At 48.8% G+C, this 18,754-nt stretch overlaps 2 protein-coding genes across 2 annotated transcripts in view; both read left to right on the plus strand.

Annotated features, from left to right (window-relative positions):
* Positions 1–7,225: 7,225 nt before the first annotated feature.
* LOC308591559 (myosin regulatory light chain 2A, cardiac muscle isoform-like) overlaps positions 7,226–18,754 on the plus strand; it is a gene marked incomplete at its 3' end in the record, with an annotated part of 50,531 nt that continues 39,002 nt past the window's right edge. Inside the window, exon 1 of the mRNA XM_081202326.1 lies at positions 7,226–7,364. Coding sequence (XP_081058452.1) covers positions 7,362–7,364 — 3 coding nt within the window. The 5' untranslated portion in view covers positions 7,226–7,361. The remainder of the gene's footprint in view (positions 7,365–18,754) is intronic.
* LOC308592043 (myosin regulatory light chain 2, ventricular/cardiac muscle isoform-like) lies at positions 11,954–17,939 on the plus strand. Its single transcript, XM_081203312.1, has 4 exons — positions 11,954–12,083; positions 14,002–14,077; positions 14,562–14,610; positions 17,634–17,939. The coding sequence occupies exons 1-4, from the start codon at positions 12,014–12,016 to the stop codon at positions 17,730–17,732; spliced, it is 294 nt and encodes a 97-aa protein (XP_081059438.1). The 5' UTR covers positions 11,954–12,013; the 3' UTR covers positions 17,733–17,939.

Consider the following 18,754-nt stretch of genomic DNA (forward strand, 5'->3'; position numbering starts at 1 on the left):
AGATTCAAATCGCCGACCTTCTGATCGGCAAGTCCTAGGCTCTGTGGTTTAACCCACAGTGCCACCCACGTCCCACAAAAGAGGAATGCCTCCTGGTATGAACAGGAAAAGACAGAAGTTGGTCCCCATACACAAATGCAAGCATGTGCAGGTTTGGTCTGCTGTACTCCCATCTAATTTCAAGGCATGGATGAATAGGCAAATGATGCACAAATGTGAATCAACCTTCCCAAGTAGGTGGGCTGGCTGAGGATGGAGGGAACTGCAGTGCAAAACACCATCTAAATAAAAAGAGCCAAGAGACTGAACTATAAACTGGAAAGTCCCCAGTTTGCCAGGCACCTTTGCTGCAAACTCACTAGGAGGCCTTAGTTGAGCCTCAGTTTTCCCATCTACAATATGGGGCTAATAATAATACCGGTCTGTCATACAGGGCCGTGTTAGGGGCTACATGATAATGTAGGCTAAATTGTTATAGGGGTACATGTCCCTTGGCTTTGTGGTCTAAACCACTGTGCTGCTTGGACTTGCCGATTGGAAGGTCGGCGGTTCGAGGCCCCGCGATGGGGTGAGCTCCTGTTGTTCAGTCCCAGCTCCTGTCCACCTAGCAGTTCGAAAGCACGTCAAAGTGCAAGTAGATCAATAGGTACCACTCCAGCGGGAAGGTAAACGGCGTTTCCATGTGCTGCTCTGGCTTCGCCAGAAGCGGCTTAGTCATGCTGGCCACATGACCCAGAAAAACTGTTTGCGGATAAACGCCAGATCCCTTGGCCAGTAAAGCGAGATGAGCGCCGCAACCCCAGAGTCGTTCGCGACTGGACTTAACTTTCAGGGGTCCCTTTACCTTTATTAGGATGAGAGTCAGGGTCGTATGAAAGATTGTCTCCGATTTATTGCAATTTACATTTTATTTTGCAATTACAGTGTCCAAGATGAGCCTTCCCCCCTGCTATTCTGCATATACTTGCAGTGCACTGTCCATCTCCTTGGGGGGGGGGGGTGCGCGCAAACAACAGTCCTTTGTGCCACAACTTCTATGGACTCCATTCTCCATTGTTTGCCGGCACTGGACAAAGCAGTCAATGGACTTGTCGGGAAAGGAAATGATGTGGTCGAGTGTCTCTTTATGTTTCTCACTTACAGAAAACATTTGCTTGGGCCACAGAAAAGGGATTCTCTTTGATTTTTATCTCAAACAGTGCAGAACTGTCAGGCTTTGCTGGGAACTGATATGACTTCATTGCTTCAGCACTCCTCCCGGGATGCTTCTCAGCGAAACCACCACCACTGTGAATGAGCAGTGTGTGTGTGTGTGTGTGTGTGAATGAAGCATCTGAATCCAAAAGAGCTGGGAGGGGGTTGCCTTGCCTTTTAATGCAAGCAGAGGAGACTGAACGCTGGGAGATTCAGGACAGACGAAAAGAAGCAAATCATCTGTTCTGTTCGCCTCACCTCAAATAGGGTATGATATTTTGTAATTAGCTGATTTGCTGCAGTGATTGCCCAAAGCACATCTAATCGGTATGTGGATGCCACAAAGAATGGGGAAAAGAGAAGCAGCTCTAAAACCACATCAAACCTCCGTGTGGATGAGCCTTATTGTTGTGAAGATATGCTTGGAAACGGGAGGACAATGAAGCCTCAGAGGTCCGAGAGGTTAGGGAATCAGAGGCTGTGCAGAGAATTTTAACGTTGCCTGGGCTTTCCACAGCTCCGCATTTACATTCCTTCTGTTCCTGTTACAACAGCCCTGTAAGTCAGGTCAGTATTATTGTGCCCATATCACAGATGCTGCAGTAAAGGCGAAGAGATTGAGGTTCCCGCAAGACCATGGGGACTGCAGTTCTTATGACCGGTGAGAGTTCCTATTCAGTTCCGTTCAATGGGACTGGGTTGGAGGCAGGAGAAATTGTCTCGCTTTATCCCGTCAGAGACTGGGTGTCAACATCTGCAGGCTTTTGCTTGCAGTCAATTCCTGCACCGATAGCTTTCCCTCTGCAGGTTCTGCTTCATTCTAATACAGTCCCCATAGCCCAGTGTTTTCATTTCAGCTCCTGGCCGCAGATGCTTCTGTTCCCTCCAGCTTGCAGAGAGCCATTTCAGATGGTGTCTTATTTTTTCGCTTGGTACTGAAGTTCTCTCACTGTTCCAGCTGCCTTGTTCCCTTGTTAATGGGCACAGTTGCTCCCAGTCCCCACAACGGAGGATGCTTGGCTTCCTTTCTAGAACTGAATAGCTGCACAGTGCCTTTGTGGCTCCAGTCTAGCATAGCTTAGCTGGTGGTGGCAGGGTAACACAACTGAGAAAGGACTCTCAGCTTTTCATACAACTCCTCTGCAGCCACTGATATTGCAGAAGAGGCAAGTTGTTTATGCAATGAAACTCCGAGGCGGCTTGCCTCTTCAGCACGTGTTGGGAGCTCAAAAGAAAACCGAAGGTTTCGCCAGCATTTCCTCCTATTATTTTCACCACAATCTTGGGGTCCGCCTGCCTCAGCCAGTTTGATCTGCGGAACTGGAACTGTTACATGTGCCACATAATATTCGCTCCACATCTTTAAGAAACTGCATTTTTTTTTTTAGTTAACAAAAAGCAGAGACATCACCTTGCCGACAAAGGTCTGTATAGTTAAAGCTATGGTTTTCCCAGTAGTGATGTATGGAAGTGAGAGCTGGACCATAAAGAAGGCTGATCGCCGAAGAATGGATGCTTTTGAATTCTGGTGCTGGAGGAGACTCTTGAGAGTCCCATGGACTGCAAGAAGATCAAACCTTTCCATTCTGAAGGAAATCAGCCCTGAGTGCTCCCTGGAAGGACAGATCGTGAAGCTGAGGCTCCAATACTTTGGCCACCTCATGAGAAGAGAAGACTCCCTGGAAAAGACCCTGATGTTGGGAAAGATGGAGGACACAAGGAGAAGGGGACGGCAGAGGACGAGGTGGTGGGACAGTGTTCTCGAAGCTACCAGCATGAGTTTGACTGAACTGCGAGAGGCAGTGGAAGACAGGAGTGCCTGGCGTGCTCTGGTCCATGGGGTCACGAAGAGTCAGACACAACTAAATGACTAAGCAACAACAGGTAGCCATGTTGGTCTGCCGTAGTCGAAACAAAATTAAAAAAATCCTTCCAGTAGCACCTTAGAGACCAACTAAGTTTGTTATTGGTATGTGTGCATGCACACAAAAGCTCAAACCAATAACAAACTTAGTTGGTCTCTAAGGTGCTACTGGAAAGAATTTTTTCATATTTTTTTTAGTTTAGCAGTACCCACACTTTGGAACTCCCTGCTTACTGACATCAGGCACGTTCCTTGGCTGTACTCTTTTCAGCACCTGCTAAAATCATTATTGCAGAACATTGATGTGTGTTTTAATCTTTTTTTAAATTTACCACTGATTTTACATTTTTTGAATGTTTTAAAATAGTCATTTTTAACTGTTTTTACTGATATTGTGTTTGTCTTATTCTTTTTTGCAAAACATTTTGCACTTTTTTTTACAAGCAAACAGTGTAAGCATACTAAGAAATAAAATAATTAAATAAAATCTCTGGGGACCTGGATTGCGGTTTAGCAGCCACTGATTTAGGAGCTACGCTGGCGTAAAGAAGAAAAGGATCAGGATTAGCATGGTAGATTCATACTCCCTCATCCTGTCAAAAGACAGAAGATGTGTTTAAAAAATGATTAAGTTTGCGGCTTCTTTTGTAGAAGGATTAAGCCTTGAGTCACTTGGGCTAAATATGGAACTGTCAAAAAGTTTTATTCTTTATGTGAAGGCATCTTCCCTGAAATACAAGTCTGTGGCTTGACATAATGCAGAGAGGAAGATTTGCAAGGGAGAATCACTGCATAGGAGCTGAATGTCAAGCCTTCCGTTGCCTGCTGGTTCTCTTCTGCAAATAAAACAGCTTTTGCACGTTTCCCAAAAGCTGTGGGGAAACTGTAGGGAGAGAGGGAAACCTGCAGGAAAATAATTGCAAGAGCAAGAAGGGGTGATCAGGAAATTTGTGCCACAGAGACAGAGTTGCTTGGCAAAATCTTATATGGAGGTTAGCTTATATTCAGTGTCCTGTGGCACAGTTGGTCAGTGGGTCTGTCTGCTAAGGTGGGTGGTTTGAGCCCACCCAGAGAGAGAGCTGTGGGCAGGATTCCTGCATGGTGAGGGTTGGACTAGATGACCCCTTGCACTTCTTCATGAGGACCTGGGACTTATGCAATGTTGTTGTTGTTGTTTAGTTGTTTAGTCATGTCCAAATCTTCATGACCCCATTCTTCTTGTGCCCTCCATCTCTCCCAACATCAGGGTCTTTTCCAGGGAGTCTTCTCTTCTCATGAGGTGGCCAAAGTATTGGAGCCTCAGCTTCAGGATCTGTCCTTCCAGTGAGCACTCAGGGCTGATGGAGAGGTTTGATCTTCTTGCAGTCTGTGGGACTCTCAAGAGTCTCCTAAAGCACCAGAATTCAAAAGCATCAATTCTTCGGAGATCAGCCTTCTTTATGGTCCAGCTCTCACTTCCATACATCACTACTGGGAAAACCATAGCTTTAACTATACGGTCCTTTGTTGGCAAGGTGATATCTCTGCTTTTTAAAATGCTGTCTAGGTTTGTCATCACTTTTCTCCCAAGAAGCGGGCGTCTTTTAATTTTGTGACTGCTGTCACCATCTGCAGTGATTATGGAGCCCAAGAAAGTAAAATCTCTCACTGCCTCCATTTCTTCCCCTTCAATTTGCCAGGAGGTGATGGGCCCAGTGGCCATGATCTTCGTTTTTTTGATGTTGAGCTTCAAACCATATTTTGCGCTCTCCTCTTTCACCCTCAATAAAAGGTTCTTTAATTCCTCCTCACTTTCTGCCATCAAGGTTTTGTCATCTGCATATCTGAGGTTGTTGATATTTCTTCCGGCAATCTTAATTCCGGCTTGGGATTCATCCAGCCCAGCCTTTGGCATGATGAATTCTGCATATAAGTTATGCAATTCTAAGGTCAATTAAAAAGTCAATTAAAACAAGCTGTCAATAAGTGAACCTTCAGCATGTGACAAAACCTTACATGGTGAAGGTGCTAGACAGACTTTTTGTGAGAAAGTAATTTTCCTAAAAGCTGTCAGTTCAACACACACACACACACACACACACACACACACACACACGGGGAGGGGGTGTTAAAAAAGAGGAGCACATGAAAGTCAAAAAAAGGGGGTGTTAAAAAAGAGGAGCACATTGAAGAAGGGCTGAAGAAATAGGAGGCTCTGTTTTGGGGACTGAGAAGGACTCCCCTTCCTGGAAGACTGGATTCCAACTCTCCCATGTAGTTCTGGAGGAGAGGGAGGGGTGGTGCAGAAGCACATCCAAAACAGCAGCTGCTGCCACCTTCATCATTCATTTTCATCCTGTGCAACTAAGACAGCTGCAAGCAAGGACAAAGACAGGGCATTTTGGGTGTCACCTTCAGACCCCTCCCCCCTTGTCTAAGTAGCTCTCTGCTCCTGGCTCCAGTCAAGGAGATGCTCTGGGGCAGAGTAAAAAGCTAAAAATATAAATACAAAGACTCTCAGGGCGGGGTCAGCTGAAAGGTCTCTCTCCCAAGCAGACAGGGCCCCAGGAAAACTGCCCCACAGCGTGGACGTTGAGAAATCTTGCTCTAGAGCGTGCCCAACTTGAGGGACCTCCTTATCCCTCACACATCTATGAGCAGAAAACCCATTTGCTCTGATGGAGTGCTCAATAGCGGTTAGAGCAGGGCTTTCAGCGTGGCTGCCCCTGTTCTGCAGAGTGGCATTCCTGTCGAGATAACAACAGACACTTTCCAGGAGCGGCTGAAGGCCTTTTTGTCCCGACAGACTTTTCCAGCTGGTGAAATGGGTCCCCGCCGTGGCTGTCCACTTATCAGGGTTTTCGTCTTGTCTTCAATGTGTTTGCTGCCATTTTAACTGTTTTTGATTCTCTTGTGCATAAAACGCCTTGAGATTAGAAGGAAATTGACAAAAATGCTAACAACAACAGCAACAACAGTGGGAATTGCGTTTTTACCCACATACACTCACCAGTCTTTGCCAGCCTGGGGCCCTCCGGCCATTTTGGACTACAGTGGTACCTCGGGATAAGAACTTAATTCGTTCTGGAGGTCCGTTCTTAACCTGAAACTGTTCTTAACCTGAAGCACCACTTTAGCTAATGGGGCCTCCAGCTGCCACTGCACAATTTCTGTTCTCTTTTTTTAAAAAAAATATTTATTAACTTTTCAAAGGTTATACAAAAAATAATAATACAAAAATACAAAAATAAAAACACATATAATTCCATTCACTTATTTTCTTTTAACCTACTTCTCTGACCTCCTCATACCTCCCCTTTTTGTATCCCAATTCGAATTATTCATTCAGCAAATCCTCTCCCTTAATTTTCACTTAATTTTACACCTTTCTTTCTTTCCCCCCCAATTATCTTAATCATTACAGCTGATAACCACTTTAATTTCTAACGAACATCATTCTAACATTCACTAATTTTGTAATATTTCCCAAGATAGTCCTTGAATTTCTTCCAATCTTCTTCCGCCCTCTCCCTTCCCTGGTCTCGGATTCTGCCAGTCATTTCTGCCAGTCCCATATAGTCTATCACCTTCATCTGCCATTCTTCCAAAGTGGGTAGATCTTGTGTCTTCCAGTACTTTGCAATAAGTATTCACAATTTCTGTTCTCATCCTGAAGCAAAGTTCTTAACCCAAAGTACTATTTCTGGGTTAGTGGAGTCTGTAACCTGAAGCGTCTGTAACCCGAGGTACCACTGCGCAACTCCCATCATATAGCTGCACCAGGGATTGATAACTCCAAACAGCTGGAGGCCCCTGAGTTTGCTGAAGGCTGATATGCACACACAGACACAAAATGCATCGCTGCCGGCTGGTAATTCTGCTTGGTGTGCCATTTAACACACACACACACACACACACAGAGAGAGAAACACACTTCTGCTGCCCCTCCAGCTGCACATCCAGGAAAAACTGACCCACGCAGGTGTCCAGCTATTATTCAGCCACCGAGCAGGACTTGCGTCGACGTCTTAAAAGGAGAAACTGTCCGGGCGCCCGGCATGCCTCTAACATTGGAGGCCTCTGTCCGTCTCACATGTCACCGCATGACAATGAGCTGTTATTTAAGAAGAGAGAAAGGAGATGGGGGGGGGGGTTGGAGAGAGAAAGGGGGACTAACTCACCTGCCACAGCCAAAAGTGGAGATGGGTTTATTTTTAATCTGGGATGGGCTCTATTTATTGTCTCCGCAGCCGGAGTGCGGGGGGCACCAGCTGGAAGATTCCTCTTGGAGCGAGACTGTGGGCTGCACAGTTTGGTCTGAGACATGGTGAGTAAGAGGGACAGCGAGGGGATATTTGGGGTAGAGAACAGAGGGCAGAGGATAGAATGAGAACAGGTACCAGAAAATATTGGGAAAGCAGGCTGGTTATTGATCTCAGGTGAAGAAGAGCTGCTTAACAGGTGAATCTGGGCAATGTCTCAGGTTCCCCTTTGCAAGGATGTTCAAGGCTAGATTCACAGCACATTCCTTTACACGATTCCCATGAATTCAGTGGGCTTACTTCCAGGTAAGTGGGGTAAGGACCGCAGCCTACATGAATCAGGGGGAGCTGATTTGAATCAGAGAGGCTGAGAAGCTTTACAGCAGCTCGTGTTTGTTCTCTGAAGTTTTGGAAGCATAAAAATTATCCCACAAGTTAGTGGGAACGCAGGTTCTTTAACTAGTTCATTTGTATACTTGAACTATTCCTTGCTCGCCCTTCACCCAAAGATTCCAGGGCAGGGAACCCAAAGTGTGAATATCATTAAACACACATGATGTATAGATGCAAGTTAAATCCGGATAATGATTATAAAGAAAAGACAACCCCTCTCCCCATAAAAGCTTAAAAACAGGAGAGTCCACCTACAATCTAAAACGTGTCTCCTATAAAAGGTGTGTCTCCTATGAAAGAGCTGCTGCCAATCCGTGTAGACAAGATTGGGTGGGACGGACCAGTGGTCAAACTCAGTCTAAGACAGCATCTTATGTATGCTCCCCACCCAGCCACATCCAATTAAAGCTGAATGGTTTGGGGTTCAGGACAGAACCAAAGGAAAGTCCTTCATATAATTCAGGGGTGGGCAACTCCCAAGAGATTGCAATCTACTCATAGAGTCAAAAACTGGCAGTGGAGTTCAGGTCAAAGTTGTTGAGCTTCTTTGGGGGGAGTCAGTGATGTACTGGTGATCTGCCACAGACGTCCAGTGATCTACCGGTAGATCCCAATCTACCTGTTGGACGTGCCTGAAATTCATAGTGAGGCTGTGGAATTGACTCCTTCCGCAAGTTGTGGTTCTGGCAACAAACTTCGAGGATGAAGGCTACCCAAGAGGATTTGGCCATTTCCCCAGGTGCCCAGCTCGAAAACAGTGCCAGCCTGAGTCCCCAGCATGCCCATGGGCAACTGAGAAAGACCCTGATCTGAGATCTTGGAGACCACAACCTGAAAGTCCAGCCTGTAGATGTAGGCAGCACTGCGCTAGATAGATTCAGGGTCCAATTCTTCACAACGCAACTCCCTGAATTGCTGTGGAGAATACTGGGGTGGACTGACCTCAAAGGCAGATTTATTTATGGAGGTGGGTCATGCTTCTAAGTAAAAAAAAGGCTTCCAAAGTAGCTTATAAATTGTAGAAGGCTCGTAGTATAAAATGACGCAACACAAACGCTAATGAAGAGAAGAAAATGAGCAACCTCACGTTCCATATCCTGTCTATTTGTTAGATAAGCAAATGTTGCCCTCCAGTGAAGTCCACAGAATAGTGGTTACAGGTTCACACTCACCTGTAAAACCAGCTGAGATGGACCAGGAAAGGAGGCTCCCAGAACGTGCTGCCACTCTCTCGGTGGATGCAGTTAAGCTGTTAGTATACGGTCTGGTTTTATATTTAAGTGAAATGTTTATTTGCTGTGTTTTAAAAGTTGTTCCTTGGGGCTTATTCACACTGAACTGTGCTTTTGCCTTGGGTTTTCCCTGCAAAAACCCACCCTTTAAAGCGGAAGCGCAACAAATGGCAATTCGGGTTTTCTGCAGGTTGCTGCTTGTGCCAATTCAGCAGGAAAGAGCGGGTTTTCAGGGAGAAAGCTCAGTCAGAGAAAGAGCAGTCGGACATGGAGTTTTAAAGTGTGGGCAATGCCTGGAAAACACAAAGTTAAGGGGGAATAAGCCCTCCCTCTGGGATTGTGTGAATAATGAAGAGTGGGGTACAAACAATTTAATGGGATGCTTTAAAAGGCCTCTTGTTTGATGGCCTCTTTTAATAGAATCATATAATTGTGGAGCAGGAAGGGACCCCCAGGGTTATCTAGTCCAAGCCCCCTGCCATACAGGAATCACAGCTAAAGATTCCCCGACAGACCTCTGCTTTAAAAGCTCCAATAAAGGAGAGTCCGCCACCTTCATGATATTGGACATATATCGGTAAATGTTTATTGGTTAATGTTTTAATAGGATTGGTTTGTTCTGTATTTTAGCTACTCTTCCCCCCCCCCCCAATTGTTCCAAATTTTAACAGTGTGGTGCAATTGGTTTTTGTGTTTGGCAAATTGCTTAGCATCAAGCTGCATCAGCATAAATAATCAATTAATAATAGTAATAACGACCCTGGGAGTCCCTTCGCAACTCGACAATTCTGTGATTCCATGCAGGGCCGTCTTTTGCAGATGTGGCGCTGGGCTGCAAATATCCGCCCAGCGCCCCCAAATTACCACGGATAGTGTTGGGTTGTCAGCACCCGGGGCAAGGCAAGTAATTTGCGCCCCCTAACCCATGGATTTTAGCAGGGGCAGAGAGCTGCGAGTGCGAGCGCGTGCCCCCCCCGATGTTGCGCCCGGTGCGGCCGGCCCCCCCTGCACCCCCCACGCTATGCCACTGACCTGAGTTAGGCCCCATCTGCACTGTATACATTTAAAGCAGTATCATACCACTATAAAGAGACTACAATTCCCAGACAGTGTATTCCTCTTCCTAGGGAACTCTGGGAACTCTGGGAGGGGGATAGGGTGTCCTCCTAACTGCTCTCAGCACCCTTCACCAGTGGCGTAGCGTGGGTTGTCAGCACCCGGGGCAAGGCAAGTAATTTGCGCCCCCTAACCCATGGATTTGCGCCCCCTAACCCTAACCCCCAGATATTGCGCCTGGTGCAGCCGCCCCCCCCCCCCGCACCCCCACGCTACGCCACTGCCCTTCACAAACTACATCTTCCAGAATTCTTTAGGGGCGACCACGCCTGTTTGAAGTGTTGTGATTCTGCTTTAAATGCATAGAGAAGATGGGGCCTCTTGGGTTCATTAATTTCAGTGGGTCGGCTCTGAATAGGACTCAAGTTGGATTAAAAAAACCCAAAGAGCAGCCTAAAATAGACATACATACAGCATGCATTAATTTTTTCCAACGAAAAGGCCTATTTCAATTGCCAACATTTTCTCTTCTCTCACCACCCAACTAAAATTCTCTGCCAGGTCCACCAACTTAAGTTCAAAATGTCGATTCCCACAAAGTCTGAAAAACCAAGCATGCAGTAATCTGAATCATTTGCTGTTCAGAGATCTGGGATCTTTCTGAAAGTTCAGCAGGACTTGTAACCCATCAAGCCCAAACCAGTCTGCATTCATTCATTCATTCATTCATTCATTCATTTCCTGCATTTATATCTCACCTTTTCCTCCAAGGAGCTCATTATGGATCTCCTCCTGCTCATTTAATCTACACAGCAAACCTGTGAGGGAGGTGAGACTGGGAGGCAGAAAGTGGCCCAAGGCCAGTTCCAATGGGCTTCATGGATCTGAATGCTTGCTGGATCCCAGTCCAGCTTTCTAACCACTACACCACACTGCCTCTCATGAGCCCTGTGAACTATTTATAGTGGCCTGCTGTGTGCCCGGCAACCCTAATTTTTGCAGTTCCAGGTAACAAAACAGCCCTCTGGTGGGCCACCAGATGCAGTGGGTCGGTTGCCAAAGGTCTGGGGGTGGGTCTCTCAATTTGGTGTGGCCAACACGGTGCTCTCTTTTCGAACTAAAACACCCATCACCCCAAATTATGTGGCTGTCGGCTCTGCTGACTGGGGCTGGTGGAAATTATAGTCCCCCAAAAGGCGGCAAGCTGCCTGCTCCTATTGCACAGGCTTAATGTGATAATTCCTAAATGGTCTCTGTCCAGTATACCTGAAGGAGCATCTCCACCGCCATCGTTCTGCCCAGACGCTGAGGTCCAGCGCCGAGGGCCTTCTGGCAGTTCCCTCACCGCGAGAAGCCAAGTTACAGGGAACCAGGCTGAGGGCCTTCTCGGTAGTGGCACCCTCCCTGTGGAACTTCCTCCCACCAGATGTCAAAGAGAAGAACAACTACCAAACTTTTAGAAGACATATGAAGGCAGCCCTGTTTAGGGAAGCTTTTAATGTTTGATGTATTACGGTATTTTAATATTTTGTTGGAAGCAGCCCAGAGTGGCTGGGGAAGCCCAGCCAGATGGGTGGGGTATACCGTATTTTTTGCACCATAACACTCACTTTTTTCCTCCTAAAAAGTAAGGGGAAATGTCTGTGCGTGTTATGGAGGGAATGCCTACGGGTGGCATGCCTACGGATTTTCCTCCTCTAAAAACTATGTGCGTGTTATGGTCGGGTGCGTGTTATAGAGCGAAAAATACGGTACATAATAAATTATTATTATTATTAGTTTGATATTTGAATGGATCATTGACGTATCTCCCCTAGAGTTCTTCTACTCCAGGCATCCCCACCCTGTGGCCCTCCACATGTTTTGGCCTACAACTCCCATGATTCCTAGCTAACAGGACCAGTGGTGAGGGATGATGGGAACTGTAGTCTAAAACATCTGGAGGGCCGAAGGTTGGGGATGCCTGTTCTACTCTGTCATTTTTCCCTCCTTCCTCAGGACGCTTGAATGTGAAGAATGAAGAACTGGACGACATGGTCAAGGAAGCTCCTGGGCCTATAAATTTCACAGTGTTCCTGACCATGTTTGGGGAAAAACTTAAAGGTGAGAATGGAGACGAGGGTAGAAGGTGTTTCCCTGCCACCCTCCATGCCACAAGCAAGGAGCACCTTCTGGGAAGAGGTTCTTGGCATCTCCTCACTGCCTGCTCCATTCACCTTGCCACACACATAAAATCATAGAGTTGTAAGTGCCTGGAGGCGGTTGGAGGATGGTTGGTGGCTAACAGATTGAGGTCGAATCCTGACAAGACAGAAGTACTGTTTTGGGGGGACAGTGGGTGGGTGTGGGGGATTCCCTGCTCCTGAATGGGGAAACTGTGCCCCTGAAGGCCCAGTGCGCAGCCTGGGAGTCGTTTTGGACCCACAATTGCCCATGGAGGCACAGGTTAATTCTGTGTCCAGGGCGGCTGTCTACCAGCTCCATCAGGTACGCAGGCTGAGACCCTATCTGCCCGTGGGCTGTCTTGCCAGAGTGGTGCATGCTCTAGTTATCTCCTGCTTGGACTACTGCAATGCGCTCTATGTGGGGCTACCTTTGAAGGGGACCCGGAAACTGCAATTAATCCAGAATGCGGCAGCTAGACTGGTGACTGGGAGTGGCCACCGAGACCATATAAAACCGGTCCTGAAAGACCTACATTGGCTCCCAGTACGTTTCCGAGCACAATTCAAAGTGTTGGTGCTGACCTTTAAAGCCCTAAACGGCCTCAGCCCAGTATACCTGAAGGAGCATCTCCACCCCCATCGTTCTACCTGGACACTGAGGTCCAGCACCGAGGGCCTTCTGGCGGTTCCCTCACTGCGAGGTTACAGGGAATCAGACAGAGGGCCTTCTCGGTAGTGGCGCCCGCCCTGTGGAAAGCCCTCCAATTCAAATGTGAAGGAAGACATCTTAAAAGACATCTGAAGGCAGCCCTGTTTAGGGAAGTTTTTAATATTTAATGCTGTATTGTTTTTAACACCCGATTGGAAGCCGCCCATAGTGGCTGGGGAAACTCAGCCAGATGGGCGGGGTATAAATAATAATAAATTACTATTAGTATTTGTCAGAGCCGCTTCCAGGTCCTAGCTCACAGAGGACCACGCTAGCCGGCAGTACTGTACAAAAGTCTTTATTGAGTTACAGTTTCCATTTTCAAGCCGCAGCGCGCAGCTCTACGTCTTAGAAGCTAGACCGGCGAAGCTCCGTCTGAGTCTCCGCCTCCTGTACACCAACTTAATACTCTAGCCTTACTCCACCTCTTCCGTCTTTCCTTCCTCCTCTGGGTCCCTCTACCCCCCGTGGTCTCTTCCTTCCTGGACTCTTCTGATGCGGACCCCCCGGACTCTTCTCCCTCCTTGCGGCGGGCTTTAGGACCTGGCTCCCTATCCGGGCTGCTTACTGTGCCGCCTTCCTGTGCATTTGAACTTGGCGCGCGCGCCCAGCCTTCAACCTTCCTCTTGACCGTTTCCTCGCTCCCCGATGGAGGTGTGGCCAATCCTGACTCATGCCCTCCCGCTTGCGGCGAGCCGCCTGATCCCGATACCTGGGACCCCTCCCCCCTACTGCGCTCTGGCGGGGAAGCTGGTCCCGATTTCCAACTGCTGCTCTCTGAGTCCCCTCTGGTCCCTTCTTCCTGGGGCGTCCCCCTAGGCGCCCCCTTGCTCTGACCACTGGCGCCCCTTTCTGTGAATCTTCCGATTCACTGGAAAGACTCAGAGATCTCGGGCCGCTGTCATCGCTCATATTTCCTTCGGATTCCTCCCCCTCGCTCTCTGTTTCCTCCCTTTCCTGTGCCTCTGCTCCTGAACCCCTGACAGTATTATTATTATTAGTAGTAGTAGTATTATTGGAAGGGACCCAAGGGTCATCTAGTCCAACCCCCAGCAATGCAAGAACACCCTCCCCCACAGTGGTGGAGAGAACAGGCTGGTCTCCCATAGGTATTTCAGTTTCCAGATCTCTTTTCTGTGACTTCCAGGTGCGGATCCAGAAGAGACTATTCTGAACGCTTTCAAAGTGTTCGATCCAGAAGGCAAAGGCCTGAAGGCCAACTAGTAAGTACCTGTGGAACTCCCTACCACATGAGGCAGGGATCACCACCAGTTTGGATGACTTTAAAGGGGGGCGGGCGGGCGGACAATTTCATGGAGGAAAAGGCTATCGATGGCTCCTAGCCATGGTGTCTACGCTCTGTATCTACAGTCAGAGCAGTAAATCTTCTGAATACCAGTTTCTGGAAGCCACAGGAAGGGAAAATTGCTCCCGCGCTTGCATCCTGGTTGTGGGTTCCCCTTGGGGCATTGGCTGGCCACTGAGAACAAGATGCTAGCCGAAATGAGGTTGGTGCTGATTTTGGAAGCTTCACAGTGAATCCTTTCCTGTTTCAAGCTTTGATTACGAGATGCGAGGGCCATCTGTCTCTCAGGCCCTTCAATTAAATGGCTGCAGCCTCTGCTCCTCTCAAAGCTTTCCTTGTCATTTTGCTCTGGGGTTTTGCTCCCTCGTGGTCCTCCATCTGTCCCCTGCTTTGTCTTGCAGCATCAAGGAGATGCTGATGACGCAAGGAGAACGGTTTTCGAAGGAGGAGGTAAGAGGAGCTTGGGGACTGGCAGGCATTGAGTGGGCTAAATGGGAGGGCAGGAGCTCAGAAACAGAAGAGGAACAGTTTAGCATTCAGTGCCTGGCTTCTGCATAGCTGTCAAGCGTTCCTTATTTGGCGGTACAGTCCCTTATCCCAGTGCCATGTCCCGCTGCTGTCCCTTATTGATGAGACTTCGTTTGGCTGCTGGCTGGGCTTTCTGCCTTTGGCTCGGAGGGGCTCAGAGGTTGAACATACCTGTGCCCGGAAAATCCCTTATTTTGTCTGCTGATCCCTTATTTTCGAGGCTGCTGGTCCCTTATTTTCAAATCTGTAAGTTGACAGCTATGCTTCTGCATGTAGAACTGGGTTAAACTGCTGTCCTGGACCACTGCTGTCCATCATGATGTGCAATACTGAGACCACTGCTCTGCCTCCTATGCTCCTAGAATAAATTGTAGAACTGTAGAGGACCCTGAGGGTCATCTAGTCAAGCCAGGGGCATACATAGACTCCCTTGCACCTTTGGTAAGGAGCCGTATCAGTGCCCCTGCCCCTTGCGTTCCTCTGCCAAGGTGCCCAGAGCAGCCTGCGTTCCTTGCCTGGCCACCCAAAGCAGGGCAGGAACCAGCAGGTGGGCTCATATCCAGTCCGAGCCAGAATGTGCTGGTCCTGTGGGTTACCTGAGAGACGAGGTCCAAGTCCGGTCTGTGGTCGAAAGTGCAGCGTGGAGGCAGTCCATTGTAGCTGAAGCTGGGTGCAGCGCAGGGAGTTGGGCAAAGTCAGGAACAGGTTTGCAAGCAGGGAGCCAGGGCGGGTCAGGAGCTCAGGCAGGAAAGCAGGACAGAGTTCAGGCAGGAACTAGCAACCAACAAGGCTGCTCCTGCAACTTGGGACTGGGGCTGGCCGGCTTTTATCTGCCCGAGGCATAGGGCAGCCCCAATCCTCTGGTGACTCGCCTCTCCTGGCCTGGAGGTGAGCACTCCTCCTTCGGGAACTTAGTTCCCTCCACCTCTCTGCCCTGAGCCTCTGCAGCTCAGGAGAGGCTGGAGGGTTACCGGACCCAGAGGCAACCTCAGCTTCCTCTGACGGGGCTGAGAGTGGAGCACCTGCAGGCAATGGGTCCTCCATCACATCAGGAGCCAGAGCAGACTCAGCTGATGCCTGCACCTGAGGACCCAGCACAGGTGAGGACCCTTCAGGCTCAGGCCCCAGCCCCGGCTCAGCTGGTTCTGGAGGCGGGGAATCCTGTGCAGGCTGGGATCCCTCAGCTTCAGCCTCCGAGTCCGAATCCCAGGCCATCACACTGAGTGAAGTGCATTTTTTGCACGCCCTTGGGCCAACCAGGCCATTCCCTGCCTAGCCCAACCTCCTGCAATGTTTCAAATCTCAACTAAAACATCCCTGACCGATGGGCATCCAACCTCTGCTTAAAAATCTCCAAGAAGTCCACTACCTTCCCAGGGAGTCCGTTCTACTGTCAGACAGCTCTTACTGTCAGAAAGTTCTTCTCTTCTTGTAACTTGAAGCCATTGGTTTGGGTGCTCCCCTCCAGAGCAGGAGAAAACAAGCTTGCTCCTTCCATGTGACAGCCCCTCAGATATTTGAAGATGGCTGTTATATCTCCTCTTTCCCAGCCTAAACATCCCCAACTCCCTCAACCGTTCCTCATAAGGCTTGGTTTCTAGACATTTGAACATCTTGGTTGCCCTCCTCTACACACCTTCCAGCTTACTTAATTCCATCCTGCGTCAAGAACGTTGAGTTCTAGCAGCTCCCTTTATTTTTAGGGACAGGCCATATCTGAGCAGCAGAGCACGTGCGTTGCTAGCAAATGATCCTAGGATCAATTCCCAGCAACTCCAGGTAGGCCGGAAAAGTCTCCTACCTGAGACCTTGGAGAGTTTCCTACCTGAGACCTTGGAGAGTCTCCTACCTGAGACTACCCGACAGTGTGGACAATCCTGAGATAAATGGACCAAGGGGCCTCTCTCTGCTTTCCTCCAGGGAACCCTGGGAATTGTAGTATTGTGAGAGCAAGCGAGAAGACTGTGCTCTCACTCTGTGCTCTCATCTCAGCAGCCCCGTCCGTATGGAACAGGGTGCTGGGCTAGGTGCAGGCCATTGGCCTGATCCAGTAGGCTCCTCATATATTCGTATTAAATATTCTTGGCTGAGTAATGTTGCTTTTCTGCTGGCGGGGCACCAGCAGGCATTCAGCAGTATTTTTACAGTAAACCCCCCAGGATTAATAAGGATAATAAGACTCCCTGTCTAAACACAATGACAACATAGAAGGACTTACTTCCAAGGAAACAGGCATAGGGTTGCCCTGCTGCTAATTGACTGGCAATGCAGTCCTATGCATGTCTACTGAGATATAAAGCCCATTGATGTCAGTGCAGGTTATTCCCAGGTTACTGCACATAAGATTGCAGGCTAGAGCTTGGGTTGATTAAGAGTGCAATCCTCTATGCACACTTGGTTGGGTGTAAGTCCCACTGACCACCTATCTTAAGGGGCTTAAAAGGTAAAAGTAAAGGGACCCCTGACCATTAGGTCCAGTCATGACCAACTCTGGGGTTGCGGTGCTCATCTCGCTTTATTGGCCGAGGGAGCTGGCATACAGCTTCTGGGTCATGTGGCCAGCATGACTAAGCTGCTTCTGGCGAAGCAGAGCAGCACATGGAAACGCCGTTTACCTTCCCGCCGGAGTGGTACCTATTTATCTACTTGCACTGGTGTGCTTTCAAACTACTAGGTTGGCAGGAGGAAGGACCGAGCAACGGGAGCTCACCCCGTCGCGGGGTTTCGAACCGCCAACCTTCTGATCGGCAAGTCCTAGGCTCTGTGGTTTAACCCACAACGCCACCCTTACGGGGCTTGCTTACTTCTAAATAAATGTGCATAGGGTTGTGCTGCTTGAGCATCCGTCGAAGCAATTAGAGGACTGCAATTCCAGGTATGACCAGTGCAACGTTGGATAAAATGTCCCTCCAGAGAACTTTTCCCTGCCTGCTTCTTTCCTGCAGATAGACCAAATGTTTGCAGCCTTCCCTCCCGATGTGACCGGCAACCTGGACTATAAGAACCTCGTCCATATCATCACTCATGGAGAGGAAAAAGATTGAAGCCCGGGAGAGTCCCTTTCTACGGGCCTGGAATGGTACACAGTGGGGCTTCCTTCTCCTCACAGCTCTGTTTGTTCCTCACCGTGAAAACTGGGGTGTTCACAGGCTTCCTGACAGTTCTTGTCTTCTTGGTGTTCCCAGTCCCTTGTCTGTCCTCTTTGTGTGAAAGAATTCATTCGTGACTTGAGAAACATTTCCAAAATTGTATTTGTGTTGAATTATTCATTGAGTACATGTGTCACGGTCTGGTTTATGGGTGATTGAAGTCCCGGCTGGGGACGTTGGGACCAGGGGCAAGACAGCAGGGTTGGAGCAGGAACGGGAGTCCAGAAGCCAGGAAGCCAAGAGTCCGAGGGTCAGAGAGCCAGGAGTCAAGAAGCCAAGGGTCCGAGGGCCAGGAAACAAGGAGTCACGAAGTCAGGGGTCCGAGGATCTAGAAGCAAGGAGTCAAGGAACCAAACTCAGCAAGGCAGGGAACATATTGCTGTGGCAAAGAGCCGAAGGGAACATGCTGACCTTATATCCCTTCCCGGCTCTTGCCACCAGGTGCTGTGAGTTACCAATCGGCCTCACCTGTGCAGCCACTCCTTGCCTCTTCAGAACAAACTTCGGAAGGCCCCAGTCCTGCAGAGTCCTATTGGTCCCAGGGCCTGGCTCCTGCACGCACACCTGACACCACATGTTCCTACGTGGATAACAGTTGGCTTGGCAAAACCTGGGAGGGGAGAATGAACTCATACAGGAGCCACCACCCAAGTTGCAAACAGGCACATATCCCACTTCTGACACCACTGCTCCATCAAGGCTGAGGAACCATTCCATGGACCAGCTACAGTCACAGGGACCTGAGTTAGATAAGGTGTTGCATCAGTCCTGGAGCTTTTCTACTCCCCTCCACCCATGCTGGCCCATCCTTTCCTGGGAGAACTTGGAGGGTTCTGGTCCACAGCACATGTCTTCCGAGGAGGATTCAGGCAAGGGAGACCTCAAACTGCCACATGGGAATGATAGCTTTAGGTCTG

The sequence above is a fragment of the Podarcis bocagei genome (genome assembly GCF_964188305.1).
Source record: "Podarcis bocagei genome assembly, chromosome: 7".
NCBI lineage: Eukaryota > Metazoa > Chordata > Lepidosauria > Squamata > Lacertidae > Podarcis > Podarcis bocagei.

Bases quoted from the DNA above. Each gene is read 5' to 3' on its own strand.
- LOC308592043 (XM_081203312.1), top strand. From the start codon at position 12,014: ATGGTCAAGGAAGCTCCTGGGCCTATAAATTTCACAGTGTTCCTGACC. The intron at 12,084-14,001 runs GTGAGAATGGAG...TGTGACTTCCAG, and splicing joins GTTTGGGGAAAAACTTAAAG to GTGCGGATCCAGAAGAGACT. The intron at 14,611-17,633 runs GTAAGAGGAGCT...TCTTTCCTGCAG, and splicing joins AACGGTTTTCGAAGGAGGAG to ATAGACCAAATGTTTGCAGC.